At 41.8% G+C, this 24,557-nt stretch overlaps 1 protein-coding gene across 3 annotated transcripts in view; it reads right to left on the bottom strand.

Moving 5' to 3' along the window:
• LOC140740063 (calcium and integrin-binding family member 3-like) overlaps window positions 1–24,557 on the bottom strand; it is an 89,423-nt gene that overhangs the window by 20,087 nt on the left and 44,779 nt on the right. For 2 of the 3 annotated variants that reach the window (XM_073068916.1, XM_073068917.1), the window contains exon 2: window positions 5,987–6,098. The exons of the other annotated variant lie outside the window; for it this stretch is intronic. In XM_073068916.1, the coding sequence (XP_072925017.1) occupies window positions 5,987–6,001 (15 nt within the window). In that variant the 5' untranslated portion in view covers window positions 6,002–6,098. The remainder of the gene's footprint in view (window positions 1–5,986; window positions 6,099–24,557) is intronic. 3 annotated transcript variants of the gene reach the window in all.

The following is a 24,557-nucleotide window of genomic DNA, read 5'->3' as shown; positions in this document are numbered from 1 at the left end:
ATTGGAACAGGAGGCAGAGATTCAGATTTCTGGATCATTGAGACCTCTCCTGGGGCAGCTGCAACCTGTACAAAAGGGACAGATTACACTTGAATTCGAGGGGGACCAATCTCCTAGCAGGCAGGTTTGCTAGAGCTGCTGGGAGAGGTTTGAACTAATATGACAGGGGGATGCGAGCCACTATGATAGAGCTGAAGATGAGCCAGATGGTGTAACATGAATGTAAGGAAGGACAAGCTAATGACTGGGTACAACTGCAGACAGAGCAAAGAGTTAAGTTGTACCATAGAGGCAAAATTCGTAAAGGCGAAGAATGCAGGATTGAAGGTGCTGTATTTAAATACACGTAGCATTTAGAATAAGGAACAAACACATGGCACAATTAGAGATTGGTTGGTAAAGAAGGCCATAGCTGGGAGTTTAACATCAAAGGATATACTTTGTATCAAAGGGACAGGCAGGGAGGCATAGGTGGTAGTGTGACTCTATTCGCAAGAGATGGAATTACATTTTTAGAAAGAGATGACATAGGATCAGAGACTGTTGAATATTTGTGGGTGGAGTTAAGAAACACCAAGGGTAAAAGAAACATTATGGGAATCATATATAGGCCTCCAAATAGTAGCCAAGATGTGGGGTTGAGTTTGAAAAGGGAGCTGGAAAAGGCAGGGATAATGTTACAATTGTAATGTGAGACATCAATATGCAAGAGGATTGGGAAAATCAGGTTGGTGTTAAATCGCAAGAGATGGAATTTGTTGAATGCCTACAAGATGGCTCTTTAGAGCAGCTTTTGCTTAAGCCTACTCGGGGAAAGGCTATCTTAGATTGGGTGTTGCATAATAACCCAGATCTTATTAGGAACATTTAAGGAGGCAGTGATCTTAATATGATTGAATTCATGCTGCAATTTGAGAGGGAGAAGCATTAGTCACGTATATCAGTATTGCAATGGAATAGAAGGAATTATAGAGGCATGAGAGAGGAGCTTGCCCAGATGGATCGGAGGAGGATACTGGCGGGGATGATGGCAGATCAGAGGTGGCTGAAGTTTCTGTGAATAGTTCACAAGGCACAGGATAGATATGTCCAACAGAAGAAGGTCTTCTCAAATGGCAGGGCTAGGCAACCAGTTTCAGTCGGTGGTGAGGAGGGCAAATACAATGTCAGCATTCATTTCAAAAGAATGTGAATATAAAAGCAAGGATGTAATGTTTCAGCTTTGTAAGGCACTGGTGAGGCCTCATTTGACTTGCCCCTGAACAAGTTCTGGATTTCTGTGAAAGAAGAGTATCCTGCCATTCATAGGAAAGAAATGAACATTTTGCTGCAGTTTTCAACTTCTTACATGTATGAGCAAGCTTTTTCTTGTTTAACAAGCATCAAGAGCAAGGATAGAAATCATCTCATTTCAGTTGAAAGTGAAATCTGTATGTGCTTATCTCAAGTTTGACCTAGGACTGAATACTTATGCAGCAAAAAACAAGCACGGGTTTCATATGCTAGGCCTATATTTGAGCCAAATCATATCACTTAGTAGGAAAATGTTTTTCAAAGTATTGTATAAAATTGTGTCTTAAGCTATATTTTTATTCATGTTGCTTTGGTTTATGGTTTTTAGAAACTTTACTATTCAACATTGTCAATAAATTTTTCTGTTGTTTACATTAATTAGCATTAATTAAAATCAATTTACAATCTTTATTTAAAATAAATCTACCCAGCCTACCTTTAGAAAAATTAAATTCCATTTTGGCTTAAGCCAGTTATTTGACAGAAATTTATTATAAGATCAAAGACCATAAAACATAGGAACAGAATTAGGCCATTCAGCTTGCTCCACCATTTCATCAAGGCTAATTCTGGATCCCATTCAACCCCATACACTTGCCTTCTTGCCATATCCTTTGAGGCCCCGACTGATCAGGAAACAATGAACTTCTGCCTTAAATGTATGCGTGGACTTGGCCTCCTTCACAGTCTGAGGCAAAGTATTCCACAGATTGACTACTCTCTGGCTAAAAAATTTCCTCCTCACCTCTGTTCCAAAAGTCGCTCCTCAGTTTTGAGGCTGTGCCCTCTAATTCTGGATAACCCCACCACAGGAAACATTCTCTCCACATCCACCCTATCTAGTCCTTTCAACATTTGGTAGGTTTCAATGAGATTCTCCCATATTCTTCTAAATTCCAGTGAGTACAAACCCAAAGCTGCCAAATGCTCCTCATATCATCCTCGTGAACCTCCTCTAGACTCTCTCCAATAACAACATCTCCCTTAAGAGATATAAGGCCCAAAACTGTTGCAACATTCAGTGCAGCCTGAATAGCGTCTTATAAAGCCTCAGCATTGCCCCCTTGCTTTTATATTCTATTTCATTTGAAATAAATGCCAACATTGCATTTACGTTCTTTATCACAGACTCAACCTGTGAGTCTGGGAGTCTTGCACGAGGACTACTAAGTCCCTCTGCACGTTTGATGTTTGAACCTTCTCCCCATTTAGAAAATAGTCTGCACTATTGTTCCTTTTACCAAAATGCATTATCATACATCTCCCAACATTGTATTCCATCTGCTACCTTTTTGCCTATTTTTCCAATTTGTACGTCCTGCTGAAACCACATTGCTTCCTGAGCACTACCTACCCCTCCACCTATCATTGTATCATCTGCAAACTTTGCCATAAACCCATCTATTCTATTATCCAAATCATTGACAAGCAATGTGCAAAGTAGCATTCCCAATACTGACCCCTGAGGAACACCACTAGTCACCAGCAGCTAACCAGAAAAGGCCCCTTTCATTCGCACACAGCCTCCTGCCAGTCAGCCATTCCTCTATCCAGGCCAGTATCTTTCCTGTAATTCCATAGAATTTTATCTTCTTAAACAGCCTCATGTGTAGCACCCTATCAAATGCCTTCTGAAAATCCAAGTAAATGACATCCACTGCCTCGCCTTTGTTCACCCTGCTTGTTACTTCCTTGGAGAACTCTAACAGATTTGTCAGGCAAGATTCCCTTTACAGAAACCATGCTGACTGACTTATTTTATCATTCTTCTTCAAGTACCTTGAAACCTCATCCTTAATAATAGACTCCAACACTTTCCCAACCACTGGGGTTAGGCTAACTGGCCTATAATTTCATTTCATTTGCCTTCCTCCCTTAAAGAGTGGAGTGACATTTGCAATCTTCCAGTCCACTGGGACGATGCCAGAATCAAGTAATCCTTGAAAGATCATGACCAATATTTCCATTAATTCTTCAGCATCCTCCATCAGCACTCTGGGTTGTTGTCCATCTGGCCAAGGTGACTCATCTTAAGACCTCTGAGTTTGCCTAGCACTTTTTCCTTTGTAATGGCAATGGCACTCACTCCTGCTCCCAATCACTCATGGACCTCTGGCACAATGATAGTGCCTTCCACAGTGAAGACAGATGCAAAGTACTCATTAAGTTTATGTGCCATTTCTTTGTCTCCCATTACTACCTCACCAGCATCATTTTTCCAGTGGTCCAATATCAACTCTCACTTCCCTTTTACTCTTTATATAACAGAAAAAACTCTTAGTATCCTGCTTTATATTATTTGCTAGTCTGCACTCATATTTCATCTGTTCCCTTCTTATAGCTTTTTTAGTTGCCTTTTGTTGGATTTTAAAAGCTTCCCAACTTCCAACTTCCCACTCACTTTGTTACCTTATATGCCCTTCCCTTGGCTTTTATTTGTCCTTAACTTCCCTTGTCAGCCATGGTTGACTACACCTGTCATTTAAGAATTACTTCTTCTCTGGAACAATTCTATCCTGCACCATGTGAACGATTCCCAGAAACTTCAGTCATCTCTGCTCTGCCACCATCCCTGCGACTATACTCCTCTAATCCACCTGGATAAGCTCCTCTCTCATCCCCCTGTAATTCTCTTTATTCCATTGCAATACTGATACATGTGACTTATGCTTCTCCTTCTCAAATTGCAGTATGAATTCAATCATATTATGATCATTGTCTCCTAAGGGTTCTTTTATGTTAAGCTCCCTAATAAAATCAGGGTTATTACACAATACCCAATTTAAGTTAGCCTTTCCCTGAGTAGGCTCAAGTACAAGCTGCTCTAAAAAGCCATCTCATAGGCATTCAACAATTGCCCTCTCTTGCGATCTGACACCCAATCCCCTTGCATATTTAAGTCCCCCATTACAATTGTGACATTACCCTTATTTCATGCCTTTTCCAGCTCCTTTTGCAATCTGGACCCCACACCTTGGCTACTGTTTGGAGGCCTATCTATAATTTCCATAATTTTTTTTAACCCTTGCAATTCCTTAACTCCAAAGGTTAAGGGTTTGTGGGCAAAGATTCAACATTCTCTATGTCACCTCTTTCTAAAGATGTAATTCCACCTCTTACAAACAGAGCCACACCATTGCCTCTGCCTTCCTGAATTTTGCCTCTATGGTACAATTTAACTCTTTGCTCTGTCTGCACTTGTACCCAATCATTGACCTGTCCTTCCTTACATTCATGTTATGTTTACCCTATGAGTTTTTAAAATTTATGAAAGGGAAAGAAAGAGATTAATTTCAAGAAATATAAGCTAAGCTTATCTAAGCGTTCCTTTCAAAAAAAATTGGCTAAAAATTCATTAAGAATTATTTTTGGATTATTGTATCTACAATTACTGATCACACTAACATACCTTAAGCTGTAAATATAGTAATTTTTACACAGGGGTTCCCAGGGATCTGAAAATGATTTGACAGGTCTTCTGGAGCAAAGGGGTTGAGAAAGGCTGGTTTATCATATGAGAAGCGTTCGATGGCTCTGGACCTGTACACATTGAAATTCAGAAGAAATAAGGGGGATCTCATTGAAACGTATCAAATGTTGAAAGGCCTCGAAAGAGTAGATTTGGAGAGGATGCTTCCTATGATGGTGGAGTCTAAGACCAGAGGACACAGCCTCAGAACAAAGGGACATCATTTTAGAACAGAAATGAGGAGAAATTTCTTTAGCCAGAAAATGCTGAATCTGTGGAATTTGTTACCACAGGTGACTGTGGAGGCCAAGTCTTTAAGCACGTTTATGGTAGAGGTTGATAGATTCTTGATTAGTCAGGGCATGAAGGTTTATGGGGAGAAGGCAGGAGATAAGGGCTGAGAGGGAAATGGATCAGCCATGATGAAATGACAGAGCAGACGATGGACCAATGGACTAATTCTACTCCTATATCTTGTGGTCTTATGGTCTACAACACTCACCAGAGCCATTCCATTCACTGTGAAAGTCTTCACAAAATGCAATTCATCGCACTTATCCACATTAAACTCCACTTGCCATTCCTAGGCCAACTTATCCAGCTGATCAAGATCCTTCTGTAAATTCTGATACCTATCATCACTGTCAAGGGCACTACCTATTTAGTGTAATATGCAAAATTACTAACTATGCCTTGTATGTTCTCATCCAAATAGCACTGGACAGAGAACTGATCCCTGTTGGACACCGCTGGTCTCAGGACTCCATGCAAAGAAAGCAACCTGTCAGTATCAGCCTCTGCTTCCTGCCATCAAGCCAATTGTGTATTCAATTATCCAGCTCTCCCCATATCCAGGGTAAAAAGGTTGAGAAAGGCTGGTTTATCGTATGAGAAGCATTCGATGGCTCTGGGCCTGTACACATTGAAATTCAGAAGAAATAAGGGGTATTTCATAGAAACGTATCAAATGTTGAAAAGCCTCAATAGGTAGGATTGGAGTTCGTGAAGTAGCACTGAGGTTAGAGAGTGCTTGGGTTAGATAGAGTTAAAGTTAGTTAGGGTTTGGAAACGTTAGGATTAGTTAGGGTTAGTGTTAGGATTAATGTGAAGTCAGGATAGGGTTACAGATGTTGGGGTTAGGTAGATTTGGGGCTTGACTTTGCCACCCTTGGGGTTTGAGATGTGTTTCAGTGAGATGGGCAGCTGACTGGTACACCCAAATACCTTTAGCTCTGGCATGTTGCCAATTAGTTCATAAGGGACTTTCACATCAGGGTTATCCTTATAATCGAGAGGCACAAGCTGTGGAGCCAGGTCTCGATAGCGATGGAACAACCTGCAATAAAAGAGAAAGCATTTTTGTTCAAGAAACTGAAACAATGTTCATTTCAAGCTGCTGCATTGAGCACTAAATTGTCTGCAGGACCTCATGGTCCAAGTCCATGGTTCTGTGAAAATGGCATCACAGGTGGATAGGGTGGTACAGCACAGAAACAGGCCTTTCAGCCCACCAAGTTCATATATTCATTGCTGTAATAATGACTGTATGTCAGAAAATAACAGGTAAACTGTCATTGAACATTCTTTATTCAAGGAAACAACTCCAAAGTATGGTCCAATTACCATTGTAAGTGGCACAATTCATGACACTATACTTACATTATTAATACTTTACCACCCTGTTCCCTCTCTGCCTGTGCCTTCTGTACTGTTATAATCTGGCCCTGAGGAACAACCTGTTGATGCTGCCCTGCAGACCTATTGTCAGTCTATATCACTTTAGGAAACCTGATTTCTGTGTCCACATCATAAATGACACCTTCTGTTGAAAGTTGTCTGTGGTACCTGCCCATAGCACCGTGGAGTGGGGGGCCATTCCAGAGGGGGGAGTCAATAGAAATGTTGTAGTAATAGGGGACAGTATCGTCAGGGGGATAGATAGGGTTCTCTGCAACCGAGAGCGAGAGTCCCGAAGGCTATGTTGCCTGCCTGGTGCCAGGGTTAAGGACATCTCTTCTGGGCTGGAGAGAAACTTGCAGTGGGAGGGGGAGGATCCAGTTGTCTTAGTACACGTCGGTACTAATGACATAGATAGGACAAGGAAGAAGGTTCTGTTACAGGAATATGAGCAGCTAGGGGTCAAATTAAAAAACAGAACCTCAAGGGTAATAATCTCTGGATTATTACCTGAGCCACGAGCAAATTTGGCTAGGTTAAATAAAATTAGGGAGTTAAACACATGGCTCAAAGACTGGTGTGGGAGAAGTGGGTTTTGCTTCTTGGGACACTGGCACCAGTACTGGGATAGGAGAGAACTGTTCCGGAGGGACGGGCTTCACCTGAACCGGGCTGGGGTTAGTGTCCTGGCGAATCATATAACTAGGGCTGCAGAGAGGTCTTTAAACTAACTAGTGGGGGGGAGGATTCTAGAGAGCAAATAATTAAAAAGACAATGGAGAAGGTAATGGATGTAGGTAAAAGTGGAGGAATAAAAAGATAGTGTGTCAGGAGGGGAAAGAATGTACGGAGATAAGCGTAAAGTTGTACAAAAGGAAAAGGTAGGAAATAAGTGTCAAACATATTTGAAAGTCCTTTATTTGAATGCACGTAGTATTAGGAATAAAATTGATGAGTTGACGGTACAAATAATTACATATGGTTATGATATTGTGGCAATTACAGAAACATGGCTGCAGGGTGACCAGGACTGGGAATTAAACATACAAGGGTATTCGACAATTAGGAGAGACAGGCAAGAAGGAAAAGGAGGTGGGGTGGCTATGTTAATAAAGCAAGAAATCACTGCAATAAAGCGAAATGATATTGGCTCAAAGGATCAGGATAACGAAACAATTTGGGTAGAAATAAGAAATAGTAAAGGGAAAAAAGCAGTGGTGGGAGTAGTCTATAGGCCTCCAAACAGCTGTAACTCAGTTGGTCGGAGCATAAATCAGGAAATAGTTGGGGCTTGTAATAAGGGAACAGCTATAATTATGGGGGATTTTAACTTTCATATTGACTGGACTAATCAAGTCGGACACGGCAGCCTTGAAGAAGAGTTTATTGAGTGTATTCGGGATGGGTTCCTTGAACAATACGTTACTGAGCCGACAAGGGGGCAAGCAGTCTTAGATCTGGTCCTGTGTTATGAAACAGGACTAATAAAAAATTTCCTAGTAAAGGATCCCCTTGGAATGAGTGACCATAACATGGTCGAATTCCATATTCAATTAGAGGATGAGAGGATTGGATCTCAAACAAGCGTACTGAGCTTAAATAAAGGAGACTATGATGGTATGAGAGCGGAATTGCTTAAGATAGATTGGGAAAATAGATTAAAGGGTAGATCGGTACTTGATCAGTGGTGTATATTTAAGGAGTTATTTTACAACTATCAAGAAAAATATATTCCACTGAAGAAAAAAGGGTGTAAAAGAAAAAATAGTTATCCATGGCTAAGTAAAGAAATAAAGCAAAGTATACGACTAAAAATAAAGTTATATAAGGTAGCTAAATCTAGTGGGAAGATTGAAGATCGAGAAGCTTTTAAAGATCAGCAGCAAATAACAAAAAGATTGATTAAGAAGGGGAAGATAGATTATGAAAGTAAATTGGCAAAAAACATAAAAGCAGATAGTAAGAGTTTTTATAGTTACATAAAAAGAAAAAGGGTGGCTAAAGTAAATGTTGGTCCCCTAGAAGATGAGACCGGGAAATTAATGGTAGGGGACATGGAGATGGCGGAAATGCTGAACAAATGTTTTGTATCAGTTTTTACAGTAGAGGACACTCAAAATATCCCAACACTGGATAAACAGGGGGCTCTAGGGGGAGAGAAGCTAACTATGATTCAAATCACCAAGGAAATGGTACTTGATAAATTAATGGGACTGAAGGTGGATAAATCCCCTGGACCGGATGGCTTGCATCCTAGGGTCTTAAGGGAAGTGGCGGTCAGGATTGTGGATGCATTAGTGATAATTTTTCAAAACTCGCTGGACTCGGCAATGGTCCCGGCAGATTGGAAAAATGCTAATGTAACTCCTTTATTTAAAAAGGGCAATAGACAGAAGGCTGGGAATTATAGGCCAGTTAGCCTAACATCTGTGGTTGGCAAAATGTTGGAATCGATAATTAAGGAAACAGTAACAGGGCATTTGGATAAACATAGCTTAATAGGACAAAGTCAGCATGGCTTTACAAAAGGGAAGTCATGTTTGACAAATTTGTTGGAGTTCTTTGAGGACATAACATATAGGGTAGATAAAGGGGAACCAGTGGATGTGGTGTATTTGGACTTCCAAAAGGCATTTGACAAGGTGCCACACCAAAGATTATTACTTAAAGTAAAAAATCATGGGATTGGGGATAATATTCTGGCATGGGTGGAGGATTGGCTTTCTAACAGAAAACAGAGAGTTGGGATAAATGGTTTATTCTCAGACTGGCAGTTGGTGACTAGTGGTGTTCCGCAGGGGTCGGTGTTGGGACCCCAACTCTTTACAATCTATATTAATGATTTGGAGAAAGGGACTAAGTGCAACGTATCGAAGTTTGCTGATGACACAAAGATGGGAGGGAGTGTAATGAGTGCAGAGGACATTGAAACCCTGCAGGGGGACATAGATAGGCTGAGTGATTGGGCAGACATTTGGCAGATGAAATATAATACTGACAAGTGTGAGGTCTTGCATTTTGGCAGGAAAAATAATAGAGCAAGTTATTATCTAAATGAAGAGAAACTGGAAAGTGCTTCTGTGCAAAGGGATCTGGGGGTCCTGGTGCAGGAAACACAAAAAGTTAGTATGCAAGTGCAGCAGGTGGTCAAGAAGGCCAATGGAATGCTGGCTTTTATTGCTAGGGGGATGGAGTATAAGAACAGGGAGGTCTTACTGCAGTTGTACCGGGTATTGGTGAGACCACACCTGGAGTACTGCGTGCAGTTCTGGTGTCCATATTTAAGAAAGGACATACTGGCTCTCGAGGCAGTGCAGAGAAGGTTCACTAGGTTAATTCCGGGGATGGGTGGGTTGATGTATGATGAGAGGTTGAGTAGATTGGGACTCTACTCATTGGAGTTCCGAAGAATGAGAGGCGATCTTATTGAAACATATAAGATTGTGAAGGGGCTTGATCGGGTGGATGCGGGGAGAATGTTCCCAATGATGGGTGAAACTAGGACTAGGGAGCATAATCTTAAAATAAGGGGATGCCGTTCCAGGACTGAGATGCGGAGAAATTTCTTCACTCAGAGGGTAGTGGGGCTGTGGAATTTACTGCCCCAGAGAGCTGTGGAAGCTACTACACTCAATAAATTCAAAACAGAGATAGACATTTTCCTGGATAAAAATGGCATTAGGGGATACGGTGAGCGAGCAGGTTTAGGCTAAACATGAGGCTAGGTTTAGATCAACCATGTGATCTCCTGGACCAGTTTTCGATAGCCTGGATGGGTCGGAGAGGAATTTTTCAGATTTTTTCTCCTCAATTGGCAAATCGGTTTTTTTCCCCCGGGTGATCACATGGGTTTGGGCGGGATGAATAATAAAATAAAATGGGCGGCATGGTGCCTTGTTGGTTGGCACTGTTGCCTTGTGGGATTCAGTGAAAACTAGTGTTAAGATTGGATCAGCCATGATCTTGTTGAATGGCGGAGCAGGCTTGAGGGGCCAATTGGCCTACTCCTGCTCCTATCTCTTATGTTCTTATGTACTGCTTCAGTTTCTCCTGCTCCAGTCCTCTGGCTACACACATCCCAACATTTGTTGTTTGTGTTCTCATTCACCAACTGCCCTCATTTCATACCTTTTACATTCTTATGTTCGTGCTTTCTCCCTCCAACCATTCTCATTAACACACTAACTGGAAGATCTCATTTTAGCCCCAATTTAGTTTCCTTTTCCAATCTCATGTCCTATTATTTTTGACCCCTGCTCCAATGGAAATAATTTATCTCTGTCTGATCGGGCTCTATCCTCCAGTGAAATCTGTTCACAACCTCGGTAAACATGTCATCAGGCATTCAGTCGATCTTCCCCATGTATCGATCATATCCACAATATTGGTGGTAAACACAAGAAATTCCGCAGATGCTGGAAATCTGCACAAAATGCTAAGGAACACAGCATGTATGGAAATGAATACACAATTCCCCCAGTAGACATTTTGGGCCAAGACCCTCCCTACCATATTGGTGGTAAGTTCCTTTGACTTTTGCATCCTGCTCTCTCACAATTTGTGTGTGGTTTGCCACTCCTGGAGGCTCACCAATATCTCATTTGATCCCCACCCACAGCCAGCAGCTACTGTACGTGGTTGCCCCTTTGCTATGTTTCGCTCTCCAGGGTTTTTGCCATGCTTCACACAAAGCAGACCGGCTAACTTCCCTCTGGAGTTCAGGGGGGCATCTCGAACCTGCTACCTCTCCCACACCTGTGGCCGAACAGATCCCCATGACAGGAACCATGGTGCTGTTGTCCAAGCTGTCCTTGGATACTAGAAAATCTAAATGAACACAATTAGCCTGGCCGAACATTCATTCTGAGGTCCCAGATTAATGATCCTTACCAAGGATGGCATTATTGATCAGTGCATATCACCACAATGACTGAACATTTGAAATAAGTGCCAGTCTGGAGAAAGAAATAATGGAGAGGCAAGTGTAATGGTTCCTGCGTGATCTCATTTGGAGGTCACATTCAAATCATCAAAGTTTTTTAATAAACTTTTTTTATTGTTTTCAAATAGTTACAGAATAAATGTGTATGAAAAAAAAGTGTTACCCAGCCCCCCTCCCCTTAACCCCTCCCCCCTAACATCCCTATTAAAAAAATAAGAAAGAAAAAAAAAGGGAATGCCTGGATGTTGGAAGATCCCCACATGCCCCACGGAGTTCTCATTTTTTTTTAATAAATGCTAAAATTCTTTTTCTTTTTACTGGCCCATTAAGCCCATTAACATTAAAACTTTAAAAATTTAGTAGTCATTTTTTTTAATTATATTACTCCAATCTATAATAATACCTAATCTTTCCACTTTCGTGGTATCCTGGGAAATCTTTATAAAAATCTCCATGTTGCTATGTGTGTCCCCACCAATCATCCAGGCAAAAGGATAGAAAAAAATTAAAATATAAAGAAAAAAAAAACCAAAATACCCCCCTACTAATGTTGTGGAAAAAAAACACAACATTACCCCCCTCTGCTGTACGGGTCATGGCAACCGCCATGATTACACACGTGAATCCCGCAGTAACCAATCCACAGCCTCCCAGGCCCCCCGCAACATAAAAAAGTATATGTATAAGAAGAGTAAAAAAAATACTATTCTCATTTAGTATTTCTAAAATTTTGCTTTTCTCTTCTATAATATCCATAAATGTCCATCACTTCTGTTCCTTGGGTCTATCTTCATCTTTAATCCATTACGTTTGGAAGCCTCTATATGTAATTAGCGAATAGATGGAAGTTCTTATACAAACTCCTCCGCTTTTCGATAATCGGAAAAAAAAATTTTTCCCTCCTCCAAAAAAATTATCAGTGTTGCTGGATGACGCATTGTAAATTTATAACCCTTTTCCCATAAGGCTTTTTTCACTGGATTAAATTCCTTCTTTCTCTTCAACAGGTTGTAACTTATATCCGGATAAAAAAGAACTGGTTTCCCTGCTATCATCAGTGGCCCGTTTCTATTTTTGGCACTTTGGGCAGCGGCCTTCAGGATCTTTTCTTTGTCTTGGTATCATAAGCATTTTATCAAAATTGATCGTGGGTTTTGATCAGCTCGAGGTCTTGACCTTAAAGATCTATGCGCCCTTTCAATCTCAATTGGAGTTTCTCTTTCCATTTTCAATTTTTTAGGGATCCATTTTTGAAAAAAATTTATTGGATCTTCTCCTTCTATATCTTCTTTAAGTCCAACAATTTTAATATTATTTCGTCTACTGAGATTTTCAAGCTTATCAATTTTTTCCATAAATTGTTTTCTTTCTGATGTCCAAGCAGTATTTTCCTTTTCCATTTTGTCCATTCTTTCAACCATATCTTCCATTGTAGTTTCCAAGTCCGTAATTCTTTTTTCCATTTTTTCCTGTCTCTTTGCCATTTTATCAAGCATAGTCTCCATATTGGTCTTTTTTTTCGAGTATTTTTTGATTATTTTTAATTACTTTTAATGTGTCTAATGTATGCATTATTTGCCTCAAAGTCTTTTCTATATTTCTAGAAGGACTTTTATCTCCTTCTTCAGCTGATCCTTCCGAGAGATTTGACTCTCCCTCCGATTCGCTATCACTTTCAGTTGCAGTGGTAGCTGGGCTTTGTAGTTCTTGTTGCTCCCGTTTGCGCATGCTCCATCCTTCGCATTTGCGCAGCTCACGATGGTCTTTTCCTGTGGCCAATGTTGCCACAGTCTCCTGTTCCGTATCGCCGGTGATATAATGTACCTGAGACCGCGGTTCCTCGGTAGACGTGGGCCTTGTTCTTGTTCCAACTTGCGTAGTCTTCCCGGTATTAGTTTTCTTCATCTTCCTTCCTTGAGGCATAGCTTGACACAGTCCGGAGTCGTTTATAAGTAACTTTTAGAAAGTATTGACTAACTTTTCTTCATTTAAACATTAATTTATTAACTTTTTACGGGAGAGCTGGGTCCCGATCCTACGTCATCACGTGATGTCCCCCCCAATCATCAAAGTTCAAAGTAAATTTCTTATCAAAGTACATATATTCCATATACTACCTTGAGATTTATTTTCTTGCAGACATTCACAGTAGAATAAAGAAATACAATAGAATCAGTGAAAGTCTACACATAAATAAACACCAATGTGCAAGAGAAGACAAACTGTGCTAATGGAAAAAACAGATAATAATAATAATAATAATGATAAATGAGTAAATAAATATATTGAGAACTTAAGTTGTAGAGTTCTTGCAAGTGAGTCCATTGTTGAAGGTGATTGAAGTTATCCACACTGGTTCAGGAGCCTGATGGTTGAAGATTAATACTGTTCCTGAACCTGGTGGTGTGCCTTTCCAATGGCAGCAGCAAGAACAGAGCATGGCCTGAATGGTGGGAGTCCTTGATGATAGATATTGCTTTCATATGGCAGTGTTGCTTGTAGACATGTTTTTGTAGGCTTTTCCAATGTTGGCCATTGTGCATTTATAGAAGTTTTTCAAACTTTTATAGTGTGCAAAGGAGATTTACAAGGCTGTTGCCTGGATTGGAGAGCATATCTTATGAGAATAGGTTGAGTGACCTATGCCTTTTCTCTTTGGAGCAACGGAGGATGAGAGGTGACCTGGTAGGGGTGTATAAGATGATGAGAGGTATTGATCGTGTGGATAGCCAGAGGCTTTTTCTTAGGGCAACACAAGGGGGGGGGGTATAGTTTTAAGGTGCTTGGAAGTAGGTACAAGGGGGTTGTTAGAGGTAAGTTTTTCACACAGAGAATGGTGAGTGTGTGGAAAACTGCCAGCAAAAGTGGTAGGGGAGATACAATAGGGTCTTTTAAGAGACTCTTAGATAGGTACACAGAGCTTAGAAAAATAGAGGGCTATGTGGTAGGGAATCTGTGTTGGCGCATGGCCTAGTGGATAAGGCATCGGACTAGTAACCTGAAGGTCACTGGTTCGAGCCTCAGCTGAGGCAGCGTGTTTATGTCCTTGAGCAAGACACTTAACAACACATTGCTCTGCGATAACACCGGTGCCAAGTTGCTTGGGTCCTAGTGCCCTTCCCTTGGACAACATCGGTGGCGTGGAGAGGGGAAGGCTTGCAGCTTGGGCAACTGTCAGTCTCTCATACAACCCTGCCCAGGCCTGTGCCCTGAAAAAACCTTCCAAGGCGCAAATCCATGGTCTCACAAGACTAACAGATGCCTATGATGCTATGTGGTAGGGAAATTCTAGGCAACTTTTTGAGTAGGTTACATGGTCAACACAACATTGTGGGCCGAAGGGCTATGTTTGCTATGTTTCTATGATTCTAAGACATGCCATCTGTGCCAACATCTAAGAAAGTAGAGGTACTACCTGCCTTATTGTGGTGGCATTTACATGCTGGTCACAGGATAAATACATAAATACCGATTCACCACCACCTCTTAAGTATAAAGTAAGATGATCCAAGGTTAGTTCCTGGATGAGGGTGGTCAGCAGAATAGAAACCTGTCCCATAGCTACAGACATTGGATGATGGGTATGTTAAGGCAGGATTTCAGTCAGCCTATCTGGGAGAAGGTTCCATCCTAGATCAGTGATGGAGCATCTGTTCCAGGGAAAGAGATACAAACCTCTGTAGCTGTTAGTTGAGATAGCTAATGGAGATCAGACAGACAGACAGACAGACATACTTTATTGATCCCGAGGGAAATTGGGTTTCGTTACAGCCGCACTAACCCAGAATAGTGAAGAAAGATAGCAATATAAAACCATAAATAATTAAATAATAAGTTAATCGTGCCAAGTGGAAATAGGTTCAGAACCAGCCTATTGGCGCAGGGTGTCCGAGGGAGGAGTTGTAAAGTTTGATGGCCACAGGTAGGAATGACTTCCTATGACACTCAGTGTTACATCTCGATGGAATGAGTCTCTGGCTGAATGTACTCCTGTGCCTAACCAGTACATTATGGAGTGGATGGGAGTCGTTGTCCAAGATGGCATGCAACTTGGACAGCATCCTCTTTTCAGACGCCACCATCAGAGAGTTCAGTTCCACCCCCACAACACCACTGGCCTTACGAATAAGTTTGTTGGTTCTGTTGGTGTCTGCTACCCTCAGCCTGCTGCCCCAGCACACAACAGCAAACATGATAGCACTGGCCACCGCAGCCTCGTAGAACATCCTCAGCATCGTCCTGCAGATGTTGAAGGACTTCAGTCTCTTCAGGAAATAGAGATAGCTCTGACCCTTCTTGTAGACAGCCTCTGGTTTAAGGAAAGTTTAACGCAACGACGAGGAACTGTGGATGAAGTTTTAAGGAATGTGTTGGGGATTCTTGGGTCCCTAGTGACAGAGTATGGTTTAAAATCCTTAAGATGGACTACATTGGTGTTACCCAGGAAAAGATAAGGATAGGAGACAATGGCAGTCTCCTTTATGGAGCTGAGAAAGAGGGGAAGCTTATGGAGACCAGTCTGGAAAACTTTTACCAGACAATCAAAACTGTTATATGTATGGACCAGTTCAGATTGCTGCTTCGCAATGTTTATTCAGCTTCGCACTGAACAATGGGACTCGCTTGCGGACTTCAGTTCAGAAACACTATTTACTTGTTGTTACTGTTTGCATGATTTTGTTTTCATTGCACATTGGGTGTTTGACAATCTTTTTTATGGGTTATTTTACTATGTTATTTCTTATGGGTTCTTTTTATGGACATGATGTGGTTTTTATTCTCTGCACATTGGGTGTTTGATGCTTTTTTTTTGGGTATCTTTGTTTTGTAGCTGCCTGATAGGAGATGAACCTCCAGGTAGTATAATGCATAAATACTTTGATAAATGTACTTTGAACTTTGAAATGCAGACAACTAGAATGTGTTACTAACCTCAGGATCTCCTTCCGTGTGAAAAAAGTGCAGTCCTTTAAAATACAAATTAAAAATCTATTAGAATAAAGTAACTGAAGATTTGCAATGGTGTTGATAAGATAGATTTGCATCTTTATCCCTTTCATGCTATGAACTCTACAATTGATTTGGAGGGGTAGAGCACAGGGAATTCAGGAAACTTGAGAAAAGGGAGTTCTATGCAGAGTAGAAGATAAACTTTTTGACTTAAGGGTTTTGGTGAGTGAACAGAAGAAGATTAACTCCTCTGGTTATTGAGGCTGCAGGGCTAATTTCAATAAATCGTGGTTCATTTTCAAACAATACAGCCAAAACTGCAGGTGAGGAAGGTATGATGGTGGAGAGTGGAGTGGGTGTTGATGGACCTGAGGGTAGGAGTGGTGTACAGGAGCCAATGTCAGATACCATCTAAGACCCTCAAATACTTATTCAGGGTTTCCCAGTTCTCCAGTCCTTTCTGCAAATGCTGATCTAATAACTGTGCAGCTCCATGCAGATACAGGGAGTGCAGAAGGTCCTGCCCTGAAGTATTGTGAGAGTGGCCAGACATGTGCCATCTGTACCCAATCAGATTTACCCAGCTACTCTCTCTGTTCCTTCTCTCAGCACCTCTGCCCATTTTCCCCAGGGTAGGAAAGCTAAACCTCATTTTCCATTCTTCCAACCAGAAGGTGAACCCACAACCCACGTGGGCTCAGCATTGGTGCACTGGAAGGTGGGAGGTACCTGCATAGGCTTAAGGTTCAAGGATGGGTTCTCACACTGCTTTTAGCTGTATGTACTTGCTAAAGTATTACCTGCTCCCTACACATGAACTACTTCCATGAGGAATACTGTGGTGAACTACATATACCTGTCTGGACTGCTCCCGTGGCTCCTCCCACAGACCCCTGCTGACTGCTCCTGTGGCTCCTCCCACAGACCCCTGTATAAAGGCGATTGAGGCCTGTGCCCGGCCTCATTCTCCAGGATGTAGTGTTGTTCATTCTTCCAGTCAATAAAAGCTGATATCTTCTCGCTTCTTACGTCTCAGAGTGAGTTATTGATGGTGCATCAAATACATAATGAAATCTCTCTCTCTCTCTCTCTCTCCTTCTCAAGGTGGAAGAGAAGATCCAAGCTATTCCTCACCCACAACTTTCTCTGGCTACCATGCATGTCGTTTTACCATGTCCTTCCCAAAGTTGGCAGACATTTAGAGAATTATTTTCAGACAAATCCTTCCCTGTTTGGTTTCAAGTTGCTGATTGCATTCATTTTCACATAGAGATTTATAACTTCCAGATATTTCTTCTATCCAGTAATGGAGAGATCATGACTAACAGAACATTACAGGAGAAATTGATACCGAATTCAAAATTGAGAGAGATCAAACGACTTAGGGCTTACAGGGGAATGCAGACATTTGAGGAGAGCAGAAAGAGTTAAGCAGAAAAACTGGAGACAACAACAGAGATACAGTCAGCGTGAGATCTGTGGGAAAGACTGAGAGTGGAGTTGTTTTTACAAGATTAATTGCAACTTTGTTTATGTTATGAGAGAATTTCAAGAAAGATCAGAAATGGAATAATTTTTTAAGCTCTCCTGTGAATTTGTACCAAACACATTCTGCATCAAACTCATGAGATTCTGAGCAAACAGTGACTGCCAGGATACACCTACCTGGTAGGCATCAAGCTGTTGCGCTGTGAAGATGGTTTGCTTGTTGCCCATGCTCGCTGGTAAGGGCAATTTCAAGATCCTATCAATACTTCTTCCTGTTATCAGTTCTTATGAGGGGTATGAGGGGAGCTGATCTGGAGCCAGATGGTGGATCGGATTGCTATCTTATTGCTGAATGATAATTTAATCATTTCACTTATTCTTATGTAAAAGAATCAGTGAAAAGAATGTGATCTGCCTGACCTTAGATAGGCCTTACACACACCCCTTTCTGTGCCACCAACGTGTTCACTTCCAGCTTATGTTACACACACTCACAGGCATGACAGCTAGACAGTAATATTCCAACAATATTCCAATTTATTATTTATAAGCATCTGACATTAGCCATCTGTATGTTTCCAGTCAGAGGTTAAAGCAGTCTGGAGCAGTTACTTTGATACTGTATGGCCATAATGAGTTCATTAAAGCAAACATCAATCCAAACTCAAGGATTAGATATTGATGTCATGCTGACATCAATTCTGTCTGTGATACCAAGTTGCTTCTACATAGCAATGAGACCTGCCAACTGCTTAAGGCAAAGAATAAGGTGGAGAGCTGTGAAACAGCATTACCACTACAAAAGAAATGTTTCTATCCTATTGATTTTGATATGACCTATTCTCCCTAGCAATGGTGCCCAGAACAGTTTCAAAACTTAAAACATCAAAGAGCCACACCAGAGCGCTGAGTAGGCTACGGTCAATTATGGAAAACCCTGAACATCCTCTACATAGCACCATCCAGAGACAGAGAAGCAGTTTCAGCGACAGGTTGCTATCGATGCAATGCTCCTCAGACAGGATGAAGAGGTCAATACTCCCCAATGCCATTAGGTTTTACAATTCAACCGCCAGGAGTAAGATATGTTAAAGTGCCGGGGTTGATTGTATTTAATGTATTTAAGTAAACTACTTAAGAACTTTTTAAAAGCTATTATTAATGCTTTTTGAGAGAGTGATTTAGATGCATATCATATTTTTACTGAGTTAAGTATTGTATGTAATTAGTTTTGCTACAACAAGTGTATGGGACAATGGAAAAAATGTTGAATTTCCCCATGGGGATGAATAAAGTATCTATCTATCTATCTATCTATCTATCAAAGGAGCAGAGAGACACTGGTGAGCAGCTTTCTGCACCAGTGCATTGTTTTAGGGTCAAGTCTAACTTTGGGCCTGGTCTGGTAGTAAATTGTTAAATTGTTAAACAATTCTCTCATAACATAAACAAAGTTACAATCACTCCTGTAAAAACAACTTCACTCTCAGTTTTTCCCACGGATTTCCTACTTACTCCTGTTGCCAATTACATGCAGCACTTGGTAAAACACATCAATGACTTTGCTATGTACTATGTTTTATTAACAGTTATTAGTTCAAACATCTCAAAGATTCACAACACAGTTTAAACAAAACTTATTAACTGTTTGAGACATTGCTAATTTCACAAAAGGTGTTGAGGATATTGAGGAAAACAATTACAGTGCCAAAAAGCTGTATTAGCTGGAAAATTATTGCAGCTACATTCCCGTATCAACAATATCAACATATCAGCAGTGCAACACAGTACAAAGGATTTCTGAAAGTGGCAAGGCCAAACAAGTAGATAGGACAGTAGCATAAGAAAATGGGGAGTCTGTCTTCAGTAGCTGGAGGATAGAATATAAGAGAAGGGAAATCTTGCTATTACTTGGGCTACAGTTGTATATAGTGCTGGTTGCCACAATATGAGAGGAGGTTCACCAAGATAAAAACAGATCCAAGGTGACACCAAGCTCAGTTTCCGGTTGTTTTTTTTAGGTTTGTAAGGATGGATTTTGGGACTGGAAGGGCAGTTAAGGATCAGAATATGGTTTAGGGACAGGGATGTGAGGGAGTTAGAGGTCAGGTTAGAGTCTAAGTCTCTGCATTGTTACGTTCCCCAGTAACCGGGTAATTTTCCAGCAAAGATAGATGGGTCCACCGAAGCCTGATGCTACTATTTTCAAACGTTTTTATTTATAAAGGGGCACAAACGTATGGTTAATACAAAACATTCAGATCATATACGTCGTCACAACTCAATCTAAAGCACAGGTATAGTAATAATCAATCAGAAATAAGCTCTATCGTTGACTAGGGGTAATGTAGATATATTTTGTTTACTGGATATTGTTACGAAAACCCCGTAACCAGGTAACTTACCAGCAAAGATAGATGGATCAGCTGAGTCGGATGCTACTATTTTCAAACGTTTTATTCAATAAGGGCACAAACGTATGGTTAATACAAACATTCAGATAACATGCGTCATACTCAATCTAAAACACCGGTGTAACCATAATCAATCAGAAATAAGCTCTTTCGTTGTCTAGGGTATATAATACTGAGTCCAATTGGAAATATAAAGAGTCACTCTGAAGTCTGCAGGCTTTTCTCTTTTGGTTTCACGTGTTGGAGAGAGAGAGAGATAAAACGGAAAAACTTGCCGTTTACATCCGTGGAATCAGGGGAGCGATCTTCCCCGTTGTTAGTTAAAAGCGATCTTCCGTTGGTTCCAGCCACAAACCCCGCATTCGGAATTTAACGCACGTGGCTTATTTCAAAATGGCTTCCCGTTCCCACGGGAAGCGTTATCGTGCTTCTTGGTGTCTCCTTGGTGCGTCTGAGGGTCGTCCTCTTTCAGACCCTTCTTTATACTGCCTCACGGGATCTCAGGTGTCAATCAGGTTGCAGGTGGTGCAATCTCTCTCTCAACCAGCCCACTTTGCCCGAGGGCTTTACAATGTCCCTGCGAGTTGGCACGTCTGCAGTCCCCAGGTGTCTCCTGAGAACAATGCCACAGTCACCAGCTTTTGTCCCAGTGGAATGTCTTTCCATTTCCTGTGTCCATTCAGCCTGTCTCTCTCTCTCTCTTGGGTCGTTGACCCCCCTTTTACTAGGGCTCTTGCAATTCTCACAGAGGAGGGGGCTGGTATCATAACAATATTTAAAAGTCTTTTTGCGGTCACTGCAGTTCCACCCGCTGCCGTCGTTGTGGTGTCATGTTGGTGCACTTTTGTTAGACAGCGAGAGAGAGGGGGGATGAAAGAGTTACCCGACAGGTTTTCCAACCTGGAGGAGTTTGGTTTGTCGGAGCCTCGTTGGGGGAATGAACGCTCATCTGTGGCCTCCCCTGTAGCTAAGCCGTTCTTCCGTTGTGGGGTCGCCAATCCCAGGCAAGGAAAAGACGCACACGAACCCCACCACCGGCTGTCGCTATCAAAACGCTGTCACAGGATCTCAAGCGCGTCTTCTGGTGCGTCTGGCGCCCCGCCTCGGCAGCCCACCTTTTATCTGGACTGGCAGGGTTGTAGATGTCCATCAGGGTGGGGGGGCGAGGCAATCCTTCCCCCATCACCCATCTCACATTGCCCTGAGATTTTGCACGTAGGCCAGTTCCTTATCCCACAAAGGTGTCTCCCAAGACAATGGCTATGTCCGAGGCTTTTGTCTTGTTGAGCGACCAGCCCACATTCCAAACCGTAAGGCTCTCTCTCTCTCTTGCGATTCTCACAAAGGAGGGGGCTGAGGTCATGACAGCATCATGTTTGAACACCAGCGATGTGGATGTGGGACACCCACAAGTCTGTGTATCTTAGTGAGTCTGTTGGGAAAGTCGAAGCCAATATCTGCAAGCCTAAGTCTGAGGCTACTGGAGGCTGGAGGCTGAAGATGACAGCCTCTCCTTGGGTTAGATGGCTGTGTATGTGCGTGGGTTGGAGGGAAGAATGGGGCTTGTTGTGCTGTTGTTGGTTAGTTGCTTGGTTTCTGTGTTACTCTGCTAGACATGCTATGTTGCTACCAGAATATGTGGCAACACTTGTGGACTGCCCCCAGCATACCATTTGGTGTGTTGGTTGTTAATGCAAACTATGCATTTCATAAACAAGAGAAAATCTGCAGATGCTGGAAATCTGAGCAACACACACAAAATGCTGGAGGAACTCAGCAGGCCAGGCAACATCCATGGAAAAGAGTACAGTCGACATTTCGGGCCGAAACCCTTCAGCCGGACTGAATTTCATTGTATTTTTGATATACACTTGATAAATAAACTTGAATCTTAAATTTTGGTAAATTGGTTTATTGTAGTCACATGTAATATTACATTATACAGTCACATTATAGTCACAGGTGCAGTGGAAATCTTGTTTTGCATTCCATATATACAGATCAAAACATTACAACAGTACATTAAGGTAGTACAAAGGAAAACAATATCAGAATGCAGACTAAGTTGTTGGAGTTACGGAGAAAATACAGTGCAACTGGATAATAAGGTGTAATATCATTACAGGATTGATTGTCAAAACAAAAATCCATCTTATTGTACTGTTAAGACTATTGTTCAATAGTCTCAGAAGAGTGGGATAGAAACAGTCCTTGAGCCTGGTGGTGCATGCTTTCAGGGTTTCTGACCAGTGGGAGAAGGGAGAAGAGAAATTGTTCAGATTGAATGGGGTCTTTGACTTCATTGGCTGCTTTACTGAGGCAGCAATATGTGTAGACAGAGTTCATGGGCGGGAAGGCTAGCTCTGCAGCTTCTTGCGATCACAGTGTTTAAGTTTGAGAAAAGAATGGAAAGGCTGGGTTTATTTTTACTGGACTTGACAAGGCTAAGGTATTGATAGTACATAATAAAATAGATGTATATGAGAGACACAGGTAATAGGGCAGATAGTAAATATTTTCCTGTGGCAGAGTGTCAAATATCAGAGAGCATATGTTTAAGGAGAGAGAGGTTTAGGAACACAGAGAAAATTTTAGGAGGGACTCAGCAGGTCAGGCTGCATCTATGAACAGAAATAAACAGTTGGCAATTTGGGCTGAGACCCATCTCAGTAGGCATTTTGGACTAGAAAGAAGGGGGCAGAAGCCAGAATAAGAAGATGGAGGGTGGGTTAGCAGTACAAGCTGGGAGGTGATAGGCGAGACCAGGTGGGGAGGAAGGTGGCTGGGTGGGGGAGGAAGGATGAAGTAAGAATCTGGGAGATGATGGGTGGAAAAGGTAAAGAGCTGAAGAAGGATAAATCTAATAAGAGAGCACAGTGAACCATGCAAGAGCAGGAAGGAGAAGGTGAAACCAAATGGGGATGATGGGCAGGTGAGTAGAAAAGGTGAGAGAGTACCAAGAATGGAGAATGTTAAAAGAGAAGAAGGGAAGGGGAATAATTTGCTGGACATTGGAGAAATCAGTGTTCATGCCATCAGGTTGGAAGGTAATGTACTAAAAGCTTTCTTTATCACCCTATCTATCTGTGATGCCACTGTCAATGAATTATGGATCTGTATTCCCAGACCGCTCTGTTCTACCACACTCCTCAGTGCCCTACCATTAACTGTGTAAGTCCTACCCTAAGCTTGTCCTCCCAAAGTGTCTCACTTGTTTGCATCAAATTCTATCTACCATTTTTAGCCCAATTTTCCAACTGGTCCAGAACGTTCTGCAAGCTTTGATAGACTTTCTCGCTGTCCTAAACAATCATGTCATCCACAAATTTGCTGATCCATTTTACCACATCATCATCCAAATCATTGATATGGAATACAGAATCAGAATTAGAATCAGGTTTATTATTACTGGCGTGTGACGTAAAATCTGTTAATTTAGCAGCACCAGTTCAATGCAATATATAAATCTAGCAGAGAGAGAAAATAATAATAATAAATAAAATAAAGCATAATAATAAATAAACAAGTAAATCAATTATGTATATTGAATAGATTTTTTTAAATGTGCAGAAACAGATATACTGTATATTAAAAAAGTGAGGTAGTGTCCAAAGCTTTTGTCCATTTAGGAATTAAATGGCAGCGGGGAAGAAGCTGTTCCTGAATCGCTGAGTGTGTGCCTTCAGGCTTCTGTATCTCCTACCTGATGTTAACAGTGAGAAAAGGGCATGCCCTGGGTGCTGGAGGTCCTTAATAATAGTGTTATGACCTCAGCCCCCTCCTTTGTGAGAATCACAAGAGCCCTAGTAAAGGGGGGGGGGTCAATGACCCAAGAGAGAGAGCGACGTGCTGAAATTGGACTCAGGAAAATAAGAGAGAAGCCTTAAGGTTTGGAATGTGGTCTGGCCTCTCAGCCAGACAAAAGCCACGGACATGGCCATTGTCTCTTGGAGACACCTTTGTGGAATGGGGACTGGACTATGTGCAAATCCTCAGGGCAACGTGGGCTGGGTGATGGGGAAAGGTTGCCTCACCCCACCCTGATTGACAGCTACAACCCTGCAAGTCCCGAAAAAAGGTGGGCTGCCGAGGCGACCCCTCAGACGCACCAAGGAGACACACTAAGAAGACACGATGGCGCTTCCCGTCGGAGCGGGAAGCCATTTTGAAGGAAGCCACGTGCGTTAGATTCCGGATCGGGAGTCTGTGGCTGAAACCAAAGGAAAAACCGTTTTTAACTAACAACAGGGATTTGCTTCACAAAGACAACGGGCAAGTGTTCCTTTCTCTCACCAATCCCTCTCTCCAACACGTGAAATGCCAG

The sequence above is a fragment of the Hemitrygon akajei genome, chromosome 16 (genome assembly GCF_048418815.1).
Source record: "Hemitrygon akajei chromosome 16, sHemAka1.3, whole genome shotgun sequence".
Classification (NCBI taxonomy): Eukaryota; Metazoa; Chordata; class Chondrichthyes; order Myliobatiformes; family Dasyatidae; genus Hemitrygon; species Hemitrygon akajei.
This window is presented reverse-complemented; position numbering and strand designations above follow the sequence as displayed.